This window comes from Pelmatolapia mariae, linkage group LG7 (genome assembly GCF_036321145.2).
Source record: "Pelmatolapia mariae isolate MD_Pm_ZW linkage group LG7, Pm_UMD_F_2, whole genome shotgun sequence".
In the NCBI taxonomy this organism is placed as follows: domain Eukaryota; kingdom Metazoa; phylum Chordata; class Actinopteri; order Cichliformes; family Cichlidae; genus Pelmatolapia; species Pelmatolapia mariae.
In genome coordinates, this window is record NC_086233.1 from 49028242 (window position 1) to 49052501 (window position 24260).

A 24260-nucleotide genomic window follows, 5' to 3' on the forward strand; every position below is an offset into this window, starting at 1 on the left:
GCTCTCTCTGTTTTCCCGAGCCCCAATTATTACTTTTGGACTTCTGTTTGTTTCTCTATGGTTTTGTAATTTGGGACTTAATAAAAGGTTTGTTGTTCTTGTTATCTAACTCTTGGTGCCTAAACATAACCAAATACTTTTTGCTGTCTAAACCTAATCAGAGAGTAAAAGCAAAAGTTAAAAAAAACAGGAGCGAGAGACTGAAAACAAAACTAATTAGAGAGTGGAGGAAAAAACAAAGTGCAAAACACACAGCTCACAAACCAGACACAAACCACCGTCTCCAGTGATTTAATTCACTGCCAATTCGCCAACCTCCAAATGAGGATTTTATCGCCCTATAAAGAAGGAAAATTACGTCTCAGCGTCCGCTGAAGCCATCGGACTGCACAGCTCTGCAACCCCAGCCGCATCTGATGGAAAGACTGGGATGCCCTGGGATGAGAACGCGCTTAAAATGATTGCGTTATTGACATTCCTACATAGCAGTTCATATTATTAATTGTGTATGGAGGAGTAATTTTTTATAGTCCCTGTCATCCACTCCACTTTGCAAACTTCTACAGCACAGTGTAAACAAGATATAAAAACACCAGTTACGCTTTATTTCCATTTCACACTTGATGACTGAGTGGTTTTTCATGGCATTGAGATTTTGTTTATTTTTCTTGACCACATATCTGTGTGAATGTGTATGTGTAGATATTGGTTTGTTTGTTTTATATGTCAGAAATAAATGTTATCATGGTCGCAAATATTAACCAGTCAAAAGGGAGAGCTGTCTGCAGTCCCTCCTGGTCAATATAAAAAGCCTTACACTTAAAATATAGACGATTGCTTTTTTAAATTTAATATTAGAAATGCTTGGTTGTCCACAAAAAGAAAAAAAAATAGCTGGCTCTAATAACACTCTGTGAGCAACAAGTAATTTCCTTTTGCTTGTCTGCTCTGAGCACTGCCAAATTCTATCAGCATGTACAGCGTGTACGCGAAGCTGTATTTTGAGAACGATACATATTTTGCTTGGCAACAGAAGCATTATCATATTCGCTCCATGTTGCTCAGTGCACCTCTAACACATCCCTATCTGCAGAATGCAAAGAAAAGGGCTTTCTTATATAAAAAAAACAGTTATCATGTTCATACTATGCATACATGTCCTCTTCATTTGTGCTATTTTTCTATCCCTCCAAGAATACATTACCCATTCAACAAATCCGTTCCACTGTGTGGTTAAGACATGTTATCAGTCTTTACATTATGCAGTATTGATCCAAGGCCATGGCATGAAGCAGTATTTAATGGAGTAATGACTGAGTTTAATGGACTAAGTTGGACCAGGCTCAGTACGCACAAAACGCTCATTTCTGCACTTCCATTGACCTGCATCACCAAGGTTACGCACACTCCATTACTCTGCACAGACAACTTTACATGTGCTGCACAAATACAGCAAACAAAAGACTTTTTTTTTTCCCCCTGCCTTCATCGTGCCGTTTCTCTCTTTAGCCGCGCTTTACACCTTTCCTACAGCTTCACTCCCATTGAGGAATCACTGTAAAAGAAAAATCCTCTTCCCTGCACTTTCCCCATCAACTCCTTTCTCATGCATTTTCTGCTCCCTCGCAGCAGTGTACCTCTGTTTGATGTAGAGCATGGGGTGGGGGAGAAAGAGTGGAGAGGAGGAAAAGCTAGGGGCACAAGGTTACAATCGAAAATAGGGGGAAAAAAAGAAAAACAAGAACAGGGGTGAAGAGGGATGGAGAAAGAAGGGGTACTGGAGTGGCCCGTGGAGAGCAGCACTACCTGATCAATACAAATCCAGGATCTAAATTATTTAGAAAGGCCTCTAACAACCTTCTCTCACTCGCCTGTGGAATGCATCAGACAGATGAGCCAATCAGATGAGATGAGATCAGATCCAATCACCTGTGGGGCTGCTTCACTCACGAGCACACACAGACACGCACACAGATCTAAAGGGAGGCCTTTGATGGTAGCCTTAACATTCTTGTCCATACTTCATTTCTGAGCAATGTTCACTTGGCCGAGGGGGATGAGGAGCCATGAGGCGGGCAAAAGAGGTGAAATTAATACCAACAGTCTCATTCAACACGTAGGCAGGTTCTGTGTTTTTGGGTATGTATTTTTCCATGTGCATTGTTTCTTCACATATGAACAAACCAAGTGTCAGGCTAGTGCTGTTCATGCAAACTTCTAGATTGAACTTTAGGCTTTTTCCTGTAGTAAGGACTAATCTTTGGTTTACATGTCAAGTGCACACTTTAAAAAAAAAAGAACAATACGTGTGTGTTAACTCTGTATTTGCTGTATCAATTTTGACTGCTAGCTTAGTAATTGGGGATAGGTCAGTAGATCTTCAGCATGCTTTAGCATTTGTCTGAGCAGTTTCTGCTGTGTGCATGTCCTCGCTCAATCACCGTGCAGGATACAGGAAAACCCTGCGTTAATGTTTTCTTTCGCTAAACCTTTGCTATTTAATGCTTTACAAGTTGGTATTTTACAGCATGTGGGCCAGCCGCTACTTGTTTTTAAGTGCTTCTGTTCTTAATTAAATTTTGGTTATGTGATTCTTGTTGTGTTTAGGAAGGAAGAAGAAGGGAGTTGTTCAAGGCTTCTACAGACAAATGAGCTACTAAACATTAACAAGGCCTGCATACGTTGGTGAACCTTCATGTTTCAAATTTCAAGAGGCACACGCTAGGTCCAGGTGTCATGCCTGCAAGTGCTCTTGACTTAGAACTTGCAAAATCCTCATTACACTGTATGCATAGCACTCATACCCACATACAGATGCTCATATTTTATACTGGAACACACCACAGAGCACATCTCTTGGCCCTAAGCCAGTATGTAATATTGATGGTGCGATGTGGTATGCCTCATTATGGACACACACAACCGTGCTACTGCTCAACTATTGATGGGCCCAGGGCTTTCTTCACTTCTTGGGATCCGCCAGGAGTAATGTTAGGGCACGAAGTATCAGAGCACCACACAACGCAACAAAATACACATCCTTTGCTGACAAGTCTCTCAGAGATCAAGTAGGCACACACACACACACACACACACACACACACACACACACACACACACACACACACACACACACACACACACACACACACACACACAGAAAACACAAAGTGATGACTAACTGGTAATGTTAAACTAATCTTCTGTGACAGTGTACTCTGCAAAAATATGTTCACAAAAAACTGCAAGTAAATAAAAGAAAAGCCTACTTTTCATCTAAATGTATGCATGTGCTAAACACTACACTACGTGTTCTGTCTGAGCAAATCTTGGTTTGAATTTGTATGATTAATTTTTCAGCTAGGATTCGCGATGAGTTCTTGTAGCCAGCTGCTAACCAAGAACAACAGGGCTGCATTATCGTATCGCCTGAGTGCATTACGCTCTCCTGAATCCTATAAAAGCATTCTCAACGTGGGAACAACAAGGCACTGGAAGAAGACAGTGAATAGGTATTTAAATTTTACAAGATACTACAGTATGGTTTTACACTAGTCCCAGAGGTGTGCTACTGCCTTTAGACATGACTGTAACGGTGCTAGACAAAGAACCTGTTTTTTTTCCTATATATAGTACAAACAGTGAGAGGGGCGCCATGAATGATAGAAGGTTTGGCCAATTCCTTGAGAAAAAAATGGGTGTATTAAGCTGTCAAACGCAAACCAAATGCTCATGCTGGAAATTCCAAACTAATGTGAATGGATCACTGTATGCTGGGTCAGCAATTACAACAGGGTCCTGAAAAATAGCACCCAGTGGCATTTTAAAAGCCATGGTAATGTCTCCTTATGGTGCAGCAAAGCATAATCGGTACTGTACTTGGCAACATGTGGCATGAGCTCATTCTTAGAAATAAAGAAAAAAAAAGCATGGGAAGGGATTAAACTAGAGCTGGACAGGAAGTCCTGGAGGTCTCGAAGAAGACCTGACTTACATCACGGACAAGTGTGTTTGCATTGAAGTGGCTGTGTGGTTGGCATGGGCTGAACAGCTCCTTTCTGCTCTTTGTGTAGAGACACACCCACCAGTCTTTAGCCTCACCCAGTTTCACTTCACTTGCACAAGTCTCGAATAAACCTATTGAAAATACCTAAAAATGGAAAGAAATGACTTTAGAAGGAGGTTCTGACAAACTCTGATACAGCTGCTCCCTTTTATACCAGGGGTTGAAAGTACAGCTTAAAGAAGCAAGAGTCTGAAAAAGTCATTTTAGCAAGACATCAGAGCACAGACAGTGCAAGAGAATATATTATCAATGAAATTCCCTCCATCCCAGGAGGATGCCCTTTTTGTTTCCAAATGGATGGAGGTTTTCCTGGCAACGATCTGGATAAAGATAGCCGACCATCTGACCCATATCCCACTGGCAGACACACACGTGCCCCAGAGAGGACCAGGAAATGGAGGCCAGATCACAGGGAAGCTATAGTTCCATCTGTTTCCATGGCCATGCCAGTGTCGGGGTGCCACTTCACTCTGAGCTTCCTGAAATGGTTCAAACTGTCAGTCACCTGACCGTGACACCATGAAGGATAGGTTGCTGTTACCAATGACAATGAAGAAAGCAAAGATTGGAGCTTTAAACGGTTCATGGCCATCTGAATTACCCAAGTCTAAGTCTCTCCTTACAGCTTCAGAAGATTGTGTGGGAAGTGTGTTTCTGCACATATATGTGTCATGTGGCGTTCGAGTCAGGTTTTAGAGGCATCATTCCATTGCGTAACCTTCTGGCACCATCCTGGCCTGCTGGCACCGCCATCTGCTGCTGTGAAACACTAGATCACAGACGACCTATCAGCCACAGAGCTTCTACAGGTCTGCTTAACTACAACATGTATAACCTTTTCTGCAAAAAGGCTCAGAGAAAGCAGTTTTTCCTCTTGGGAGCAGGATACGTGTCCTTTCATGATCACTGCCAGAGATAATAGCCAATTTCTATTCTCGATTCAGTTTCTTCTATTGAGGTTCTACTCTGTTTACCAAAGAGGGGAGCTGAAGCCTTTACTGCCTGCCTAACTTGGCTTCACCCCTGCAACAGCCGTGGAGAAAAAACAGGAGCGAAGAGGCAGTTCTGTCACAAGCATCCTGTTCCTCACACATAATCTGCCTCACAAATCACACTTCATTGTGCAGCTCTCATACAATGCATACAATGTTCACTGTGAAAACATGAGCAGGTGTGTACGGGATCCACAAAAAGGATCCTCGGTAAATTATTTTACAATAATCAAAGGTTTTCACATTGTAATATTTATGTTTCTGCTTTAGGGGCTTTTCCTTTGTTAAGTACCACTTCCACCATCTGCAAGTATTTTATGTCCTTTTTATTCGTGGTGCTAAAATGCTTACACTGGACTTAGAAGGAATACACAACCCCAGTGGGAAGGCATGTCCACTAATCAGCGAGGCAAAATAAGTCATGACAGAAGAGACTTCATAGCTTAGACAACTCAAAGGCTATTCTCTTTACCTGAGATTAGCTTTGATAGCACATCATCTCTCTGAGCTTTTAACATTATTCATTATTTCATTGTACAGAGGCCTCAAACTGCACGCAGATCCCGTATCATTGCCCAGCTCTGCTTTGAGACTCTAAATAGGTTTTGATAGGTTGCACTTCTGTTACCTGGGCTTCATCTTGTTAAGAAATTTTCATATGATGAGAAGCATGAGATAAGAAAGTGATTGTAGGTACAAGGGAAAAAATGCAAGAAATAGCCTAATACAAATGATCTGTAACCTAAAGCAGCAGGCAAGTGTTATATAAATATAACTGCTAAAACAAAATCCAAAACATTCGCCATAAAGGGAATGTTGTTCAGCGTCAGATGCATAATTGGTGGTTGCTATAAAGGGTTATATTGTAATCGGGTTCAAGAACACCATGATTCTTTCCCTCTGTCGCGTGGTGGCTGCCAGGACTGGAGAGTGAGCTGTCCTTATGATCAACACCATGTGTTCTGTAGACAGAGAAAAAAGCTTCAGCTATCCAGGCCTGACAAGCAAAGCGTCTTCCGTCACTTGTCAAAGCCATCCTGAACATGTAAACGTAACATGAAAAGCCAAGGTGATCAAAATGCTAATCATGAAACTGACAAAATATAATCACATTAATGTCGGTAAAATGTTACAGAGGGAAGCTGCGACTGCATATGCCTTCCAGAGAGAAAATCTAAGGAATGCAGGAAAACATTAAAAGCCGAGTTAGCCTGAAAAGTTGGGTAAAACCCAAACCACAACTTCTTGCATAGGGCTGAGACACACAACACACACTGACAAATCTGTACTGTAATATAATACAAACTTGACTATAAACTCATGAAAAAGACACCTGATCGTACGGTAATCTACTTTCACGGCAACATACAAACAAATAGTAACCACAGACAAAAACACAGACCAAATCCAGACACTGGACATGCACAGCACTGTTGCATAACTCCCTTTCCATCTCACCTGCTCCACTGGGAGCTACCCTATAGGAAAAAAGGAAGGAGACAATGAAGGCCAAGCTGTGAACTGTTAGGCATAACATCAATGACAGTTTTGCTGTCCCAGTCAGGGACACCAGGTTGCTTTGTTTAAAAGTTGTTTATCATATTTCCATAACTGGTTTATCTCCCACAAGGAGCGTAAACTAAACTGTTTCACAACTGAGTCATCTGTGCCAGGAAGGCATCTGTCAAAGCAAGGCCTTGAGGCTTTAGCCCAACGTAGAGCAGGGATTTAGATGGGCATTTAAAATGACAGAGACTAAAACTAATGACTGAAACATTTATCTGTATAGTTTGGCCTACCAAACTACAACTTTTTTTGACATGCCAGAAAAAAAAGTAAAAATTATGACGCGCAAACTTTGTACTCTGTCCAGTCAATCAACCAACCAATGGTTGAAATACCAAACACCAAACCTCACATCATTCTCAAATGAAAGTTAAAGCATTTCAAAGGCTCTAAAATGTCCTACAGGCCTGCATATCCAAAACACTTCTGTCTTGCATCAATGCATCAATAAAAGTGACAAGGCGGTAAATCCAAAGTAAGACAACAGAATTTGTAATGTATGTCTGTTTTGCACTCTTTGGTGTGAAGATGCTTAGATTTGGAAATCAGTATCTCAATCTTCATCATTAAGTGGAATCAATTACAAATGAAGAGGAACAAAAAAATACACGCCTTTTATAATTTCCTGGGTTCAGTCTTTTCTACTGCTTTCCAAAAAACAGATGTACAATGTATGTGTCAGGAGTATCGGAACAGTTGAGACACATTTTTTCTAAACACCGAGTCTGCATGGCTTCTAAACCCCAAAACACGTTGCGCCAAAAATTGGTCCACCCCAAGGATCGGGTCCCCGACACAAACAGAGTAATATAGTGTACTGTTAAGTGCCAGGAGGATTGCCATACATCGGGGAAACCAAACAACCTCTGACAAGGCGGATGGCACAACACAGAAGAGCCACCTCGTCAGGTCAGGAGTCCGCAGTTTGTTTACACCTACAGGCCAGTGGATACTCTTTCAATGATGAGGATGTACACATCCTGGACAGGGAAGAACGCTGGTTTGAGCGCGGAGTCAAGCAGGCCGTTTACGTGAAAAGGAAAAGACCATCTCTGAATCGAGGAGGGGGCCTAAGGGTACATCTTTCGCTGTGAATGCTGTGATTGCAGCCATTCCCCAACTCTCTGTGAATGGTACTCATGGCCATTGATCAGTGGTTGTTGGTCAATGGTCATGAGAATTTGCATATTAATGATTAAGGAACTGACCTCACAGCCCATTGTTCATTCAGTGGGCTAGTTTCAGTCATGGTGGAAATGTACTGTTTATAAGGTTGTTGAAACCTGCAGTCGGCTGAGACTGAAGAACTATTCTCCCACTGAAAATGCTATGTCCAGATGAACAGAATCAACCTCTTGGGATGTACGCAAAGAGTCTGGTAGTGAAAAGTTTTATTTGAGAGATAGTGTGCTGTTGGAGGCACACAACACAGACTTCACTTCACTTTCAAGGAGACAAATAGACAAAACCTAATAAACGCCAGTGTCTTGGAGCTGTCATGTTTTATTAAAATGAAATACATTGCTTATATTGAATTATTTCCAACTGATATGAAATAGCCTAAAAAGGGAATATTTTCATATTGTTTGTGAAAAAATATATATATAATCTTTTTAAATAAAATCCTGCTGTTTAGTCTTTCCCTGAATTTACATCCTCATATTTCCAACATTACATATTCCAGACTCACTAAGGCTTATGAGATGAAAGAGAATAAGTAACACCAGGTGCACCTGCCCTCGTCTTAGCCATCCTCATGGGCTGACACATCAAACTGCAGTTTTTAATCAGGCTATGAACGTGGACTTTTGAACGGTTTGAGCCTCATCAACAGAAAAAAAACACAATGTGCCCACTTCATGTTGAACTTCAGCAGTTATGACTTCCAAAAAGCAGGTCAGCTCTCCGTGCATGCAAAATTCATGACTTTTAAAACTCAGAGTTTTTACACAATACAGTTTTGTCTTCATAGACAAAGCTCTTGACACAGAGTGATGAAAAGTAACAATGGGATATTTTATTAACCAAGGCCAGGAAAAAAAAAAAAAGTATTTTTATGTTTTTAATCTGATGCACAGAATTCGTCTACAATGGCTCTTTTTTTTTCCACCTGTGCCTGTAATACACTAACCTAGTTTTTAATGCCCACTGCCCAGAAACATCTGGACATAGCTTTCTGAAAAACCAGCTGTTCTGCTACTACTGCTACTGTACTACTACTGGATGTATGTGCACACAGGAGCACAAAAACAGTATGTATACATCTGTGCTCCGATATGTGCACACAGGAGTAACTCACACACATGCTTAGCGTATTCTTGGCTGACAGCAGTCCCGACCATATTCCCACTATCACAGATTTAATAGTGCTAATATGAATAATGGAACTGTCATTTCACAGAGGTTCACTTTTCATCCCAGCTCTGTCACTACATCTTAGCGTCTTTTCCACACCCACTTTTCCTACGCCTTTTTGCTTACACAACATTTCCCTCTATTAATAACACTTGCTCTATGTATATACTTGGGAGACCGTGTTTATTTTTTTAATTATGAGTTATTTTGTAGAATACGCTTCTTTTATTCAGAACAGCAGTACATTACATAACCATATGCTTCGTCAACACGTCGACTTATCCATGATTTTTTTTATGGATCAAAACAGTTAAAACAGTTCATCAGATTTATAATGACTTTAACAGTCATCAAAAAGTGTCCTCTGAACCTACAGGTCTCTTCCTGAAAATATACAAGTGCACACAGCCAAAAGACAACATGATAGCTGTTATTCATCTGGCGAATATGAATTCCAATTGTCAAAGTCTTTCAAGAACTCAAAGACTTCCTGGCAGCTGGAAAGGAAGTGCCACGCTATTTTGCTCTCAGCTCCCTGCTCTTTCTTGGCGTGAAAGTTACAAATTATGGCCAGCTAAGTGAAAAAGTACTGACATCAGTCAAAGTCTGACACGCCTCTGTAGCTTTTGGGTATGAATGCTTGGTGGAAGGAGAGTGGCACGCTGGTGGGGAAGGGGCTTGCATAGAGCAGAGGGGATGATTGATTTCTAATTAACAAGCTGGTTGCCATAATGAAAGACTAGATGGTCTCTACTGGCAGCGGATCAATGGGGAGTGCTTCCTGTGACATCCAGTCTTAATCACACCAGCACAGCTTGCTAAGAATGCACTTATTGCTGAAAATTAATGCTTTCATACTCTCACCATCTCCCCTTTCTCATCCCCACCTCTTTTCTGTCTTAACTTCCACCTCAGACCTCTGCTTTCACTTGATAACAGGGATCACTCAATTACTATCGCCCTGCATGTGACAGTGACGTGCAAATAAGCTAATGTGTTGAGTCATTGACAAACGCACCGCGATGTCTATGTTCAGACAAAGTGGAATGTGCTAAGCTGGTGCAATAGGTATCTGGTGTGTTTGCAACCAAAAGTATTTCAGTTAAATACGGTATTATGAAAGCAAGTCTAATATTTCAGTCTGCGGTAATTTAAAAGTGACAGTATGGCTCTGTTTCTGGACCTCCCTGCCCTTCCACAGGGAAAGCTGGAGAGCAGTAGAGACACCGAGAACAGAACACAGGATCATGGGCTAATAAACACTGATGAATGATTAAAATGACACTTTTTAAAGTCAGATACAGCATGAAGGAAGGAGCTCTGCTAGGGGTGGGCTGCAAAGTGGCTTGCAGATACACAGCAAGTTCAAGCAGCTTAAAACAGCTTAGATAAAATGCTCCACATGAATTTTGCATACAAAAGTATTACCTGAACCACCAGCTCATGTGGTCTGACACTGAGATCCGCTGGTCTGATTTTTGGGGCCTCCAAATAAAAAAGACTATGCCACATTTCTGAGTCATGTCTTCTTTCCCTGTGGCTCCAAATCACCCTCGGCTAGCTATGATCCACTGAATGAGAGTCAGGCAAAGAAGTATTTCCCTGGGATTTATTCTAACTAACATGTTATTTAAGTTAAACCTATTATGATTATTTCACTGAGTGAACACATACAATGTAAAAAAATAAATGTAATCTCGAAGAGCTGTGGCTTCGGGAATGCTAAAGTTGTGTTTACCGCGAGTTCACACCTTCACTTTAATTTTTTTTTAAATGAAAAATACAAGGGTGAGAGAAACTGTGTCTTTTTATTGGATATTGTCAGTCTCCCTCGAGTGCAGCAAGTCTGGAAGGTGAGGTCTCACTTAATCTTTAGTCTAGACCTCTATCATTCTTGATTTCAGTTCCCGGTTCTCCCTGACAGGCAAGATACAATCAAACACCTGATCCACAGGGGTGTAAGACCCAGCTCAACTGGGTATTCCTTGGCAAAAAGAGACCTTCTTTTATCTTTTGAAAAAAATATGTCACTGGCTCATTGATATTCCATGTTTTACAGGCTTCTTATCTACTTGGACTGATTTTAAAGACATTCTTTTCTTAAGACTTCTTGACAAAAGTAAGTAATGACTAAAAGTAAGCTTGGATTTCAGAAATGTAGCTGATGAACCACCAAAAGCAAGATAGATGTTTGTTGTTGGCGTCCACAGGAAAAAGCTCTGAGGAAGTTTCAATTTTCCTGAGTCAGAACTCACACATGGCGTAATGGAGGCTGGAGGTTTGAGGTTGCATATTTGGGAACAGCGGGCAAATGGGAAGCATTTTCAAGGAAGGAATATGTGCTTTTCGATGTGCCGATCTGTAATCTGTTTCTGCCAGCCTGCTGTGTTTTTCTGGGCAGAGTGGGATAGCTGTTTGAAGGAGGCTGATGCTGAATGGATGGGGGGGAAGGGGCCAGGGCTGGGACTAATCCGCCTGTGCCACACGGCGTGTGCCCAGCACCCAGCCAGTTGCACCACGCAGCCTCCTCTGTAGTGGGCCCATTGGAGCGCTACAAGTCCCTCTGAATGCTATCAGCACAGACGACACACTGCCCCCCAAGCAGGGATTACAGTTTTCTCAATGAAGCTGCCAGGAGGAGGGTGTAGAGCAAAAAGAGAAGTAGAAGAAAGAGGCGGAGGTGCACAGTCCTCCATCAGCAGCCTCCTTTCTCTTAAAGGAAGAGGCCATTGGCAAAACTGACAGCAGTTGGTAAAGGATCCCAAGAGAACAACAGAAGGATTCATCACTTTTCTCATCCAGTTTTGAGCGACTTTGTACCACTTGATGAGAATCACCAACACTGTTATGAGGTAGAGTGGTAAGGGGGAGTTTGAATAGACACAGAGAACTCTTAATGTCACGTGTAGCCCTGTTATCTGAGACTTGAGAAGGAAATAACTTTGTAAATATATTTACAACCACATGTTAGTTGAAAGTGAACATCAAAGAGGCAGAGGAAAAGGGAAAACTGGAGGGTGCAATTATAAAATAATATAAATAATTTGAATAGACTGCAGAAGGGTGTGTCACTCATGTTTTCTATTAAAACAACTTGAGCAGTAAATACAATGCGGTTGATACGCTCCCTCCCTCAGGGTTTCGAATATTTTGGCTATTTGAGTTGACGCTCTGTTTCTCATTATACTTTATCATAGAAACTGATACATGCAGCTGCCCCAGGAAGTATTTACGCAATTGAACTTCACTTCTAAAACACGAGATAATTGCATTCGACGACAATATGTGAAAGCAAATGGCATTTGTGTTAAAAAATGAACAACAACTGTGAATAAAAAACATTCTGCACAAAGAAGTTTTGCAAGATGTCAAATGAGAATAAATAGAAATAAAACACACGATGAGGGTAAAATGTTTTGTCATCCAATACCAATGGCACTAAAGGCAGAACGGAATTTCAGTCAATCAATCAGTTTGACTGGCTGACGTTCAGCTGAAACAGTTGCGCTGAAAGTTTTCCCCATGTTTCACCTACTCCACCGGAGCCTTTTTTTTCTCCATGGTATACAATAGGTGCTCGATGGAAATAAAAGACTTTAATTTTCTCCTCAGCAGGGGTATGCTGGAAACCCTTTCTGCAAAGCCCCCACCCCCCAAGTCTCTCACTTGAATAATTTTAAAAATGATTTAAATTTATATTCAAAAATCCCCAGCGCACTTCAGAGTTTTTATGAATTCATCAGACTTTGACGTTCCCTCCACATGTTACCAGATTTCTTTCCTTTACTTTTTGTCCAAAGTTCTGTGTTTCTGCAAAGGTAGTTTTCCATTTCTTGAGCATGGTTTCCAAAATGGGACTTGTACCCAAAATGGGTGTAGACAGGGGGTAAAGTGGGATTTGGTATATCGGAGAACCCCCAGATTGGGTGTAGCAGTGCAGGGAAAAAGAGTGCTTAAAAATAAGTCACATAATAATTTGCATTGTGAGTTACTGTAGATTTCTCTTTGTGCACAGGCTGTGATCAGCTGACCTGCTACTCTAATAGTCACTGTTCTTTTGTGGATTAAAGGCTCCAACTGAATTCAGCAAGAGATGTTTTGTGAGCTCTACAGCTGATTTCCAAACCCTGGACCGTATAATGTTCGTATAAAAGGTAAAATTAGGTGAGTGAAACTAATAAACATCATCCCATTAAATATTATATATAATAATAATTGCTGTCTGCTACCTTTGATGTAACCATACTGAATCACAGTAAACCTGAAACACTGTTGCAAACTAGCTAGAATATCCTGTAATAAACTGCCTGGTATTTTCATGCAACCTTTGAATAACACAAAATTATTATACTTCAGTTTGTGATGTTTCACAAAATGGAAGAACACAACTTCAGTAACATGTGCTGTATACATCCAATATCCGACTTAAAACCTCGAAAATGAATGAGGACATTAAATAGAAGCTTCAAATTTCCTCTTTATCAAATTTCACGTGTTGAGCAGTTACCTCTGAAAGCAAGCTCTCTCCCATCTCTCCACTCCTGTCTTACATCTTTCTCCATTTCTGACACTGTCAGATTTTCATCTCCCCGGAAAGTACAACAGCTGCACATTTAGCTAGCAAAAACGTTGCCCAGAAAGTTTGTGTGTTTGGTGATATTTTGAACTGCTCGAAAATTACATGACATTGAAAAAAAAAAAAGCTGTACTCCATTCATGCTTGCTCCTCTTCTGTGGAGCTAGCTAGTTTCTTAAGTATCTAACTTTCCTCACATCTGCACCATGAACACAGGGATGAGATTAAAGAAAGGATGTGTTGAAGTTGTTAGGAGGCTGTGGGATGTCACTCTTGTCTTATTACTGAGTAAGTATCTCCAAGACATAAAAAAAACCCTAATTTGACAGTAACCAGCCTATCAGACCTACATGTTTATCAAATGAAGGTGCTGGAGCGTACGCTTTAAATCTTAGATGTAGGTCTAGCATGCTAGTTTGGCTGGCTTGGATGCTTGGAAGACATTTTGCTCTTTATTTATTGTTTAGTCTTTAATCAAATTAATAGATTAATCTATTAACTCACTGAACATGTTTGATTCTTCTTTTGTGCTGTCAGAACCCACAAACCCTCTTGCTAAACAGATCTATGGAACTAAATTTGGCATGTTACTCAGTGCACAAACTTTTCTACTCCACATGAAATAGGAAAAAATAAAGAAGACAGCATATCCGAAAAGGACTAGTATGCCAGCATTTTAAAAGAATCAACAATGACTCAAATACATAAGACACCAAAAACTTCCAGATGAAATCAGAGCAAACACATGCAGAGAATTGTGAGCTGAAGCAGCAGGCTTTGTGTCAAAGCAAACATAAGAAATCAATAAAGTTTACAAGTAACATGGATAAATAAACTTTTGTTTCTCGGTGCAAATAGAGAAAGAGGGACGCTATTTTACGCAGTTTTGAAAATGAAACTGCTCTGCTGCAAAATGTCTTTTGTTCTTTTTCCTTTTCTTGTGTCCTAATAGTTACATTAAGAATGATGACAAATTAGACATGCCTGAATGCGTTTTTAAGCAAATAGCAATCGTGTTCACAAAGTACAGCCATTGTCTTCCCACACCGTGGCTTCCATTAGCTTTGTTTACTGTTAAATCCTGAGAAAGTCACCACCAAGAATGCTGCTAAAGTGCATCAAAGGTGGAAAAGCTCATAATGTCACTATAATTGATGTGGTTTACGTTGGCTGCAAAATGTGTGCCAGGAGTGGAACATGCTAGTATTTGTGCTTTCTAAAACAGAAACCCACACACTTCAGAAACAGACACATGGGAAATGCACTATTTGAGGACACGTTAGGACAACTGCACATCACATCTCGTATTATCAACGTACAGACACTCCAAATCAGCCCCCCCTCTGCCTCCCAACAGACAAACATGCACTCTAGCATCCTGAAAATCCTTACAGCCACTCATCTGCCCACTCGTGAAAGTTAATGAAAACACAACTCACATGTGCTTGTTAAGAGCTTTCTTGTTTTGGCTGGAAAATGAATCCGTTGAGGAAATTGAAAATAAAAGATGTAGCAGCTCTGTGCCGCTTGGCCAGATAAGACTGGCACAGGCGCGCACCTCTGCCTGGCAGGGATCCACTCACTGCCTTCAATTTTAGTTTTTCTACCACACCTGGCACCACGCTGGCATCATTCTGGCACCAGCCAGGCAACGGCTAACAATGTAACTGCTATCTAAGGAGATTCTCTGTGCTCTGATGCAGTAAATCAATTTTCCAGAAATGTAGCTTATAGGTGGCATCTGCGCCATCTCAACTATCACGGCTTGAATTTCTCTGCTGCAGCCTTTCATTGACTCTTTATGAGAAAAAAGAAAACAAAGGCGGCAACAGAGAAGTGTGTTTGTCGCTGCAAGTTTATTATTATTTCTGCAATGTCATGGGTTTGTACAGTATGTTATAATAGCTTAAGAACATTGATAAGCAAATATATTGGCATAGCAATTTAGCACATGACAGCAGGAAAATACTAACTTGCGATGTCATTTTGTAACACCGCCACAGAGAATTTTAATAGCCCGCTGATCAGGACATTTGTGTTTAGCCAGCGGAACATCTGACCTGTCTCTATGTCATGATGGATCACCCACCAAGAGCTGAGTGCTGTGCACACAGCCAGGCGTGCATGTGTGACAAAGGGAAGATTCCCAATGAATATCCATTCTCATTTCTCGCCCATCTGCTCCTTGATATAAAGGAAACTGGCATAACTCAGAAAGCACAATGGTTTTTAAATGGTTCATCATTCAGTGTCCACAAAGACAGAACACCCAAACACACCCAAAAAAGCCCATACAAACAGTAATACACTTGACACACTTCTCTCTACCCACTGAAGTGACCTATTCAAACACAGCAGCAGGAGGCAGAGAGGCTGAAGGGCCGGGAAGCTAATGAATGCACGGGTTTGGACCACTTGAAAGTGCTTGTGCTATCCGCATGTTGCTTTTTGCTCACAAGAGAGCCCTATTAAACCATTAGCCCCTCACTTCTTTCCCCAGTCTTGCTCACGTTTTCGCTGTTCCCAAAACTGCATAAAATCTAGGACAGCCTTTAAATGGTTCGCTGACCAAGGTTACTTCAAGTTTTCTTAGTCTTGTGAAGCGATAAATACAAAATATTACATGTAAGGGGAACAGAAATGTAAGGCGGACAGAAAAAAAAAGTTCTAATCTAATCTATTTAGGAACAGAACTCTAAACAATGCAGCACTGACAAGAAGTGGTCAGAGGTCAGAAAGCAGACACTTAACAGTCCTCAGAGGTTAAGTACTGCAGAAGGTGCTGATGACATCCAAACGGCTGCCATAGTCACAGCAGATTGATGTCATTTGGGCATTCAATCTGAAGCCAGCGCGTGCCTGTTTGGATAGTCTAAAGATGGGTCCTATGTTTGCAAGACATCTTTCTGGGGTTTTACTTGCGTAATGTGATGTAGGCAAGATAATATTTGCTTTTCTACAACCCTTCTGGGGCCTTGTTCCTGTGACCTTCAATTCAACATGTTGTTCTACAGACATCAGTCAACAGCACACTTGCAGAAAAACTCCCCCAACCATGACGAGTAATCAACTTTGCAGATAGATAATGGCCTCTTTCACTTTGCGAGGCACAATGAGCTGTTTCTGGCGGCTGACGGGAGAGCGGACGGAGCAATTCACTAAGCCTAATCTCATAGGTTATCGTGGCATGAGATGATGGCATTTTGTGAGGATGAATTTATCGCCAAACTCCCACTAAGAATGTCATTTAGTGGCAACGTCCAAATCTCCTTGAAATGTTGATTGTTTCTCTGGCTTTTTCAATCATTTGCACATGGAAAAGGTCCACGGACTAAACCATAGACAGATTAGGAAAGGCTGTTTCAGCATCTACTGACAACTCCTTCTCTAAGCAGCCGTCTTGTTTTGCCCCTTCCTCCTCCTGAGCGACACTGAAAAAGACCATTGTATGGGCTGTTTGGAACCTGCATGGTTGCGTGAGTGGCTCAGTGCTTCACAATGACATCAAGAACTGTGCATATAAAAGCAAGCTCCAGACAACTCACTCACACTTTCAAGTACCACACACATGACATTGTGTTATTGTGGCACAAACAAAACGCAGATGTCCATACGAAAAGTCGTGGTACGATAAACATGACTGTGGGGGTGTTTTCATGAGTGTACGGCCATTAACACAAACAAATTGGTGCAAACACCTTGACATGAAAAAGACCCCAATCAATCTCACTGGCCCCATTTCTACCTATATACCTCCATTTGTCTGCCTGTTCTCTGCTGACTTTCAGAGGACACCACACAGCCCTTCTGTCCCCTCGCCAATCTGTGCTTTCTAATGAAGACCCAAACGCTCCACGATCCGGTGAAATGATGTCTCTTCAACTCCGGATTTAAATCTAATGCTCTGTTTAGATCAAATCTGCCTGTTCCTTTTCTTCTCTCTGCTGTGTCACCGTGTTTTCTTAATGCTATTGTTCATCTGTGAAGACGAACACGCAAGATTTCCACAGCAGGGTGACGAGAAATGACAGAAATGCAAAACAGCTTTCTCTGATTAACTGTGTTTAGAAACCGTGCTCTGGGTTTTGTATTCTGATGTTGCTTCTTATAAACATGTGGTTGCTGTATGGAGACCGTCGCTGACTCCCAGAGCAGTGTTAAAAGAGGCCAGGCGGCGAAAAAAAAAATGTTTTAACATCACTGAAATAAAGAGAGCTGCTTCCCGAGTGTATCAAAGTAGTTCAAAAGGGTCATTTGGTTATTTAGAGGACAGCCTTAAATCCCAGTGTGACCTCACTTTTTTTTCTTTTTTGCTTCTGTCTCTTTATTAAAAGATAAGGCTCTACGTAGGCAGTATGTGCACACTTGGTTTCCATTTGTCTGGAATAAGAAGCGACCCTAGAGTCTGAATGTGAGCAAACAAATCTCAACAAACCTTTTCATTTCTCCCCTTTTGTTTCCAAGCAGTTCAGAAAGTCTCCACAGTGCTGTATTTCTGTTTTGTCCACTATGACCCCGCCAATACACCCACCCTCTCAAACATTTCTCAGCCTCTCTTGGTCATTTCATTCTGATAGCTAAACACCGTAATCTTGTCTACACATTCAAAAGTACACTGCCCACACATGGTCTTATCACTCAAAAGCAACAGAGAAGCAAGAGGCAGTGAGGTCAGGTTGGAAACTCAATTACTGTGCGGCCACACTGAATCTTCCTCTTGCTCTGCGCCAAACGCTGAGTTAGATTTCTGAGACACTCACCTCCTGTCTCTTTTATAAAAGATCATCTATCGCTTTCCTTTTCTGTAACTTTACCTCCATCCACTAACCTCTACCTCTTCTCCTTCACGGTCTTTCTTCAGTTTTCTTTTCTACAGCTTCTTCAACAAGCATACAGCCAGAACCTCGAATACTTTCCACCCCCATTTCGTTCAATAGTTATATCACACATTGCTTTAGAAGATTAAACCAAAATCTAATCCAAAACTAAGGTTCAAAAAGCACATAAAAACAGGGGAAAAATATAAACCACTTAAATACACAAGCTTATTCCCAGAAAACACTTTGCCTGCTCTATCATATAACGAGAGGATGTCATTTTTTGTCTTTTTCTAGCACTCCACATTTAGCAGGGCATGCAGATAGATGCCCGTCCTCAGTCTCACTGCTGTGTATGTGTAGCCCCTCAAAATCCACTCAATTCCTACCACGATGAGCCTGGCAATGGCTGTGGTAAGAACATGCAAGGCTGGCTGTAACCATCAAGGTTTGAAAAGATGAGAGAGGTGGAAAAGAGACGAGACTGGGATTGCTCACGATTGCACAACTATGCACACAGCCGGCAGCATTTCACTTGCTCGCTTGCCATTTTTCCCCTCCATCCCCAAGCAAACTCAGTCAAAACCCTGGAAATGTAACAATGACCCGCTGTCATGTGCCAAAACATGGGACAGAGGCGGGGGGGAGAAAGAAAAAAAGTGAGCAGCTTGGAACCCTGTCATTTTTCTGTGCAAGCCCTGCTGCTGGTATCTTATCGGCTCAATCCTCTCATCGTCATTTAAATCTCCCCCTACTCCATCCGATCCCAGCCTTGGCCCTATTTAAATCCCTCCCTCCTCCCAGTCCACCACATTTCTAATGCTAATTATCTAAACCTCTCTGTGCGCGCTTTCCCTCCCATCCACCAGCTAGTTATTCAAATCTCTCCCCACCCGCTCTCCCTACAAGCCCGGCCCCAGTTAAAGGTGCTTGACTGAAGGGCTGATCCGGGCTGTTATTTTTCCGACATAGAATAATACTGCTTCATCCTTTCCTTATCTGTTTTTCTGCCCTTTTTTTCCTTTCTTCGTACAGTTACACAAACTCTGAATTGAGAGTTAAGATAACTGGATTCCGTCGTCAACAACAATGTATTAAATTAAATCAAATACATCAGCAAGGTGCACGCAATGCATGTATATTTAGCAAATCGTATATGGTGGACACATTAAAATGTGCATACATCAGTTCTCTGTTAAGATGATAGCTGTGTGGGAATGTAACCTTAGTCGGTCTGTGGTGGCCTGTTAGGGTCACTGTCCCCAGTGTTAAGTAAGGCGAGAGCGAATGAGCAGAGTTTGGGGAGGTCAGAGGGGATCTGCTTTCCAGGACCAGGTGCCGGCACATCAGTGTGGGAAAGGGGATACAAGTATCTGTCTCCTCTTCCAGTCGAAGCACGATTCACTGATTTCCTAATCTTTTCTCCCTATCAGTCAGAGCATCTCTTTCTGTGGTGCTCCGTTTTGTCCATTCGCACTCGCAGCCTTCACACTCTCTCTCACTCTCATTCAGTTGGAGGGATCTCGCCGTTAGTCCTGTGGAGAAGCCACCTACACATGGAGCATCGGGATCAGAGGAGTCCCACTCAGCATCACTATTTATTACAGTTACATAAATGCTGGTTTCCAACAACAGCCACCTCACAGAACCTGTTAACTCCCATGTGCACACGCAACAGCCGCACGAAACACCTGCACGAAAAGGAATTAACTGCACCCGCAGTGTGCATAATTCTTGTTTGATAAGTTGGTTGTATGTCTTAATGCAAAGTGCATATTATGCATATTGCATTTTTGTAGAAATGAATCATCAAAAAGAGATTTTTTTTTAAATACACAATTTTATCAATTCAAGACATTTCTATTTTACTGATTCCTTACTGACATCAACATTGCTGAAACAAACACATCCCATTCTCTTTTCCATGCAGAAATTTTTTTAAAAAGTGGACACCTTAGGGGGTGTGCTCACCTTGATACTCCTGTCCAGGGGTGTAGGTGGTGGGGTTGCCTGTAATTTGGAGGGTGAGAAGCACCTCTCCCCCACCTTCTGCCATCCCGGCTCCCTCCAGCTCACCGTGGTGGGTGCACAGGAAGAAGAAGGGGTTGAAACGGGGGTAGAAGCTCGCAGGGGGAGCCCCGAAATCCATGTTGCTGCTCCCCAGGACCAGGGCAAGCAGGGCACAGCCTAAAGCACCCCCAAGAGAGGCCCGCGCCATGGCCATCTGCCCTCACACCAAGCGAGGGGCTGAGGGAGTGAAGGTGGGTGAAGTAGTAAGGAGAGTGATGGCTGGGAGCAAGGGAGGCGCGGGTAGAGCTCCAGAGGACAGGTTTGGAGTCCAGAGATGAGTCGAAAGTCCAAAAGTGCGTGGGTGAGAGTGTGCACGTCTTGTGTGTGCTTGTATGTGCAGTATTTCTGTGTCTGAGTGTGTGGGCTTGGTCGTCAGGAAAACTGCTCTTCTTTTTCCTCTCCCTGTCCTACCTCCACTCTCGGGGAGTTCAGAGCTTCGCCTGTGCTGTCCTGCTCCGGCGTTTAAATACCTCACCCCCTCCCTCTGTTTCCCTCTCTCCTCCCACCCTCCCTCCCTTCCTCTCTCTGTCTCTCGTTCGCTCCAACACCAGCTCCACGCGTGCTGTATGCGCTCTACAAGACGGCCTCCCTCCTCTCTCTCATCCAGCTCTTCTCTCCTCCCTCTTCTCCGCCAGTCTATCACTCTGAATTTTTCCTTAATCTCGTTCTCCCCCTCTCTTATCTCCTCCTCTTTACCTCTCACTAAACCATTCTGTTACTCCATATTGCACTCTTGTATCCCTCTCTGGAGACCTTGGCGGCCTTATCTCTATGCATCTGTTAGTTTCTTCATCCCTAAGCAGCCCTCTGACAGATCCCTTTCACTCTTCTCTTCCTTTGTCTTTTTGCCCATCCACCAGACTGTCTCCTCCTCTCCCACCCACTATCACACCTCCTTTCTCCCTCCCTATTAAGCTCTCTTCACCTCCCTCTCCTTCCCTTTCTCTATTTCTGCTGTTCTCCCACTTTCTCCCTCTCCTTCTAAACCTCTACCTCTCCGTCTCTTCTCTCATCTTTAGAAGTGCTCAGGATTTGTTTTTCTTCTTCTCCTCTGTCGCTTTTTTTCCATGGGTTTTCCATGAGAATCTCCTTTTCCACAAGATTCTCCAACTTTTTTTCCCCTGTCAGACTAGCCCGCGCCACCGTTCCACTCTGCATTATCCCACCACCAGCTGATGGATAAGTATTCATCCAGCACATGTATATCTTCCCTTTTCCCTTTTCACCTGAGAATAAATACAAAGGAACCTGTATTTCAGCCATGCAACTCTCTTTCTCTGCTCATCTCTCTCTTGCTCTGTGTGTAAGTGATACACTTTGCACCCACCCCCCACCACCCCCACCCAACAAGCATTCCTTCTTCAGACCTTGTGGAGACAAAAACATTTTCCAGATATATGACAAACACAAAAAAATTGTCCCAGTGGCTGCACAGTTCCTTTCATGGCACACTGCCAAAGACAAAAAAGAGAAACATGAAATAAATTATTATGATAAAGGGGGGAGTGGACGTAAAGAAGCTGTTGTTACCAATTATTTCCTCTGGTGTTTCTCTTTAGCTGCCTGCTGGGTTTGTGTGGTTAAGTGCCTACTGCAGACATAAACACTCCCAAGCCAGCAAGGTACACACAGACACACGCACACTCACACTCAGCAGCTTCATGTCCAAACAGCCTGACTGACCCACAGCAAGAACGCACAACCAGTCCTGCATGGGCAGCTGCTTTCACAGCTTAAACGCTGCACCAGACACACATATGTATGCACATATACAGATACAAATACATAGTTGCACAACGAATCAAAATGCACTAAAGAGTACTCTTATTTACAGACAAACACACAAAGAAACATAGTATGTGGTTCTATCAGTTTCTTGTTATCTCTATGTTGATATAATGACTTATATTTGGCTCTCGCAAAGTTATTCACCTGCCAGGGCAGCTGCAGCTCACAGACCAGCTCCAGTCAGCGTGTTTATCCACATTGCAGTCCAGACATCCAAGACGGCTGGGCAAAAAGACAAATATTATGCAACTGTAAAGGGAAGCTTCACTCACTTTGTGGATTTCTATTATAGTGGTCAGTTTGATTTATAATAACTTGTGAAAAAGTGCCAGACAAAACCACAAATCCCAGAGAAGCTTCAGCTACGTTTATATCCAGCCTGATAATGAAGGAAAACATGACATGGTTTGAAATAAGCTTAATACAAACTATACTGTCAGGATTGAACAACAAACCCTCTTTCTCTGTTAAATTCAGTGCTCTCCTCGCCATATTTTAACTTTTTCTCAGTCAATTCTCCACTAAGAATAGTTCATGCTATATGAGATCATGTGTTTGAGTTTTAGCTCTTTTTTTTTTTAATGCATAGGCAAATTATAGAGACTCTCTCTCTCTCATAACCATTACAAAACTCTTAGACTGCTGTGGAGTCACACACAAAAAACAATTTCCCTCATATAGGATCCAAGATAATCATGTGACCAGACCACTGCTGGGACAACACATTAAAAGGATGGCTAACGTGCATAGCAGCAACTTTACCATGAACAGGTGTACTGTAATGTTATGTTTTGTTTTGGCACGTTCGCCGCAGAACTGCGATGGAAAACAAGTACATCAAGACAGTGCAGGTAGTTACTGGAAGACAGCAACTTTTTTAGAAACAGCGTGTGCCCTCCCCAGTTTCTTTATAAGGTCAGCTTGGTGGACCTGTCTGCCGAGACTGGAGAGTGAGATCAGAGGTTATCACAGTCCTCCTATGCTGTTCCTCTCAAACAGTCTGTAGCTGCCCAACAGCTCCGTGTAGGCTTAATGAAGCACTTTTAATTAATGTGCTTCATTCATCCCACCATGCATTAAGTCACTGGTGGGATTTCTTTTTAGAACTTTAATTCCTCTAGTGCAGTTACAGTGGCATTTTGCACAAAATGACGCTTTGCTGTAGTTCCAGCCTGAAGTATGCAGTGAAATATGTACTCCTTAAGTTTATAGTTTTAAGAAAAACAAAAAATAAATAAATATTTGAAAATTCTGAACAAGAGGTGAAAATTGCTCCCAATAAAAGCCAAATCAGTTTGTACTGCTGTGTCACTTTGATCAAAGATGTTGCTTTTTAAGTTTTCAAGGAATGGTCAGCAGAAGGAGGGAATCGTGGAAAAACAAGAAGAAACCAAGAAAACGTCTTCTGGTTTCCTCAAAGAAGTTCCAGTAAAGCATCAGTGGGCCAGGATGGGGGTAACAGTTTGGGGTAAACAGAAAACTGTAAAGTTCATGAAGTGTAACCTCTTTATTTGGTTTATATAAAAACTTGTTTATATCCTAGATGGATAATGCAATACAAATAATTAAGTAGACGGCTGCTCTTTCCACAGTATAGTTTACATGACCGGTACACTGACGGCCCACGCAGCTCATTATTTTTAATTAGCCCCACTTATTTAGACAAAAGCACAGTGTGCGAGCCCTTTCATTCATTTCACTGCGACGACTGCATTGATACAATGGATTTGCTGATGCAGTGGACTCAAGGGAAAAAAAAAATCAGTCTAGCCAAGGCACCAGACAAAATTTTCCACTGGTACCACTGGTCCTACAAACTTTCTCAGTTGGTCACACCATCTTTTTTGAGTGCAGTAAAATAAAAAGAACAAGTTACTATGATGGAAACCATTAGCATATATTATCATTAGAACATGTTTCATAGTAGTATCTTGCTCTAAGTTTAAAATCTATTTTTTATGACAAATTATTATAAGAAACAGAAAAATAGACTCAACACTTTGTGGTTTTGTAGGGAGTGACGTAGAGAG

General features: G+C 42.0%; 1 protein-coding gene across 4 annotated transcripts in view; it reads right to left on the reverse strand.

Moving 5' to 3' along the window:
- Window positions 1-20878, reverse strand: part of reln (reelin) — a 98794-nt gene extending 77916 nt beyond the window's left edge. For all 4 annotated transcript variants that reach the window (XM_063479421.1, XM_063479420.1, XM_063479419.1 and 1 more), the window contains exon 1: window positions 20344-20878. In XM_063479421.1, the coding sequence (XP_063335491.1) occupies window positions 20344-20596 (253 nt within the window). In that variant the 5' untranslated portion in view covers window positions 20597-20878. The remainder of the gene's footprint in view (window positions 1-20343) is intronic.
- Window positions 20879-24260: the final 3382 nt, after the last annotated feature.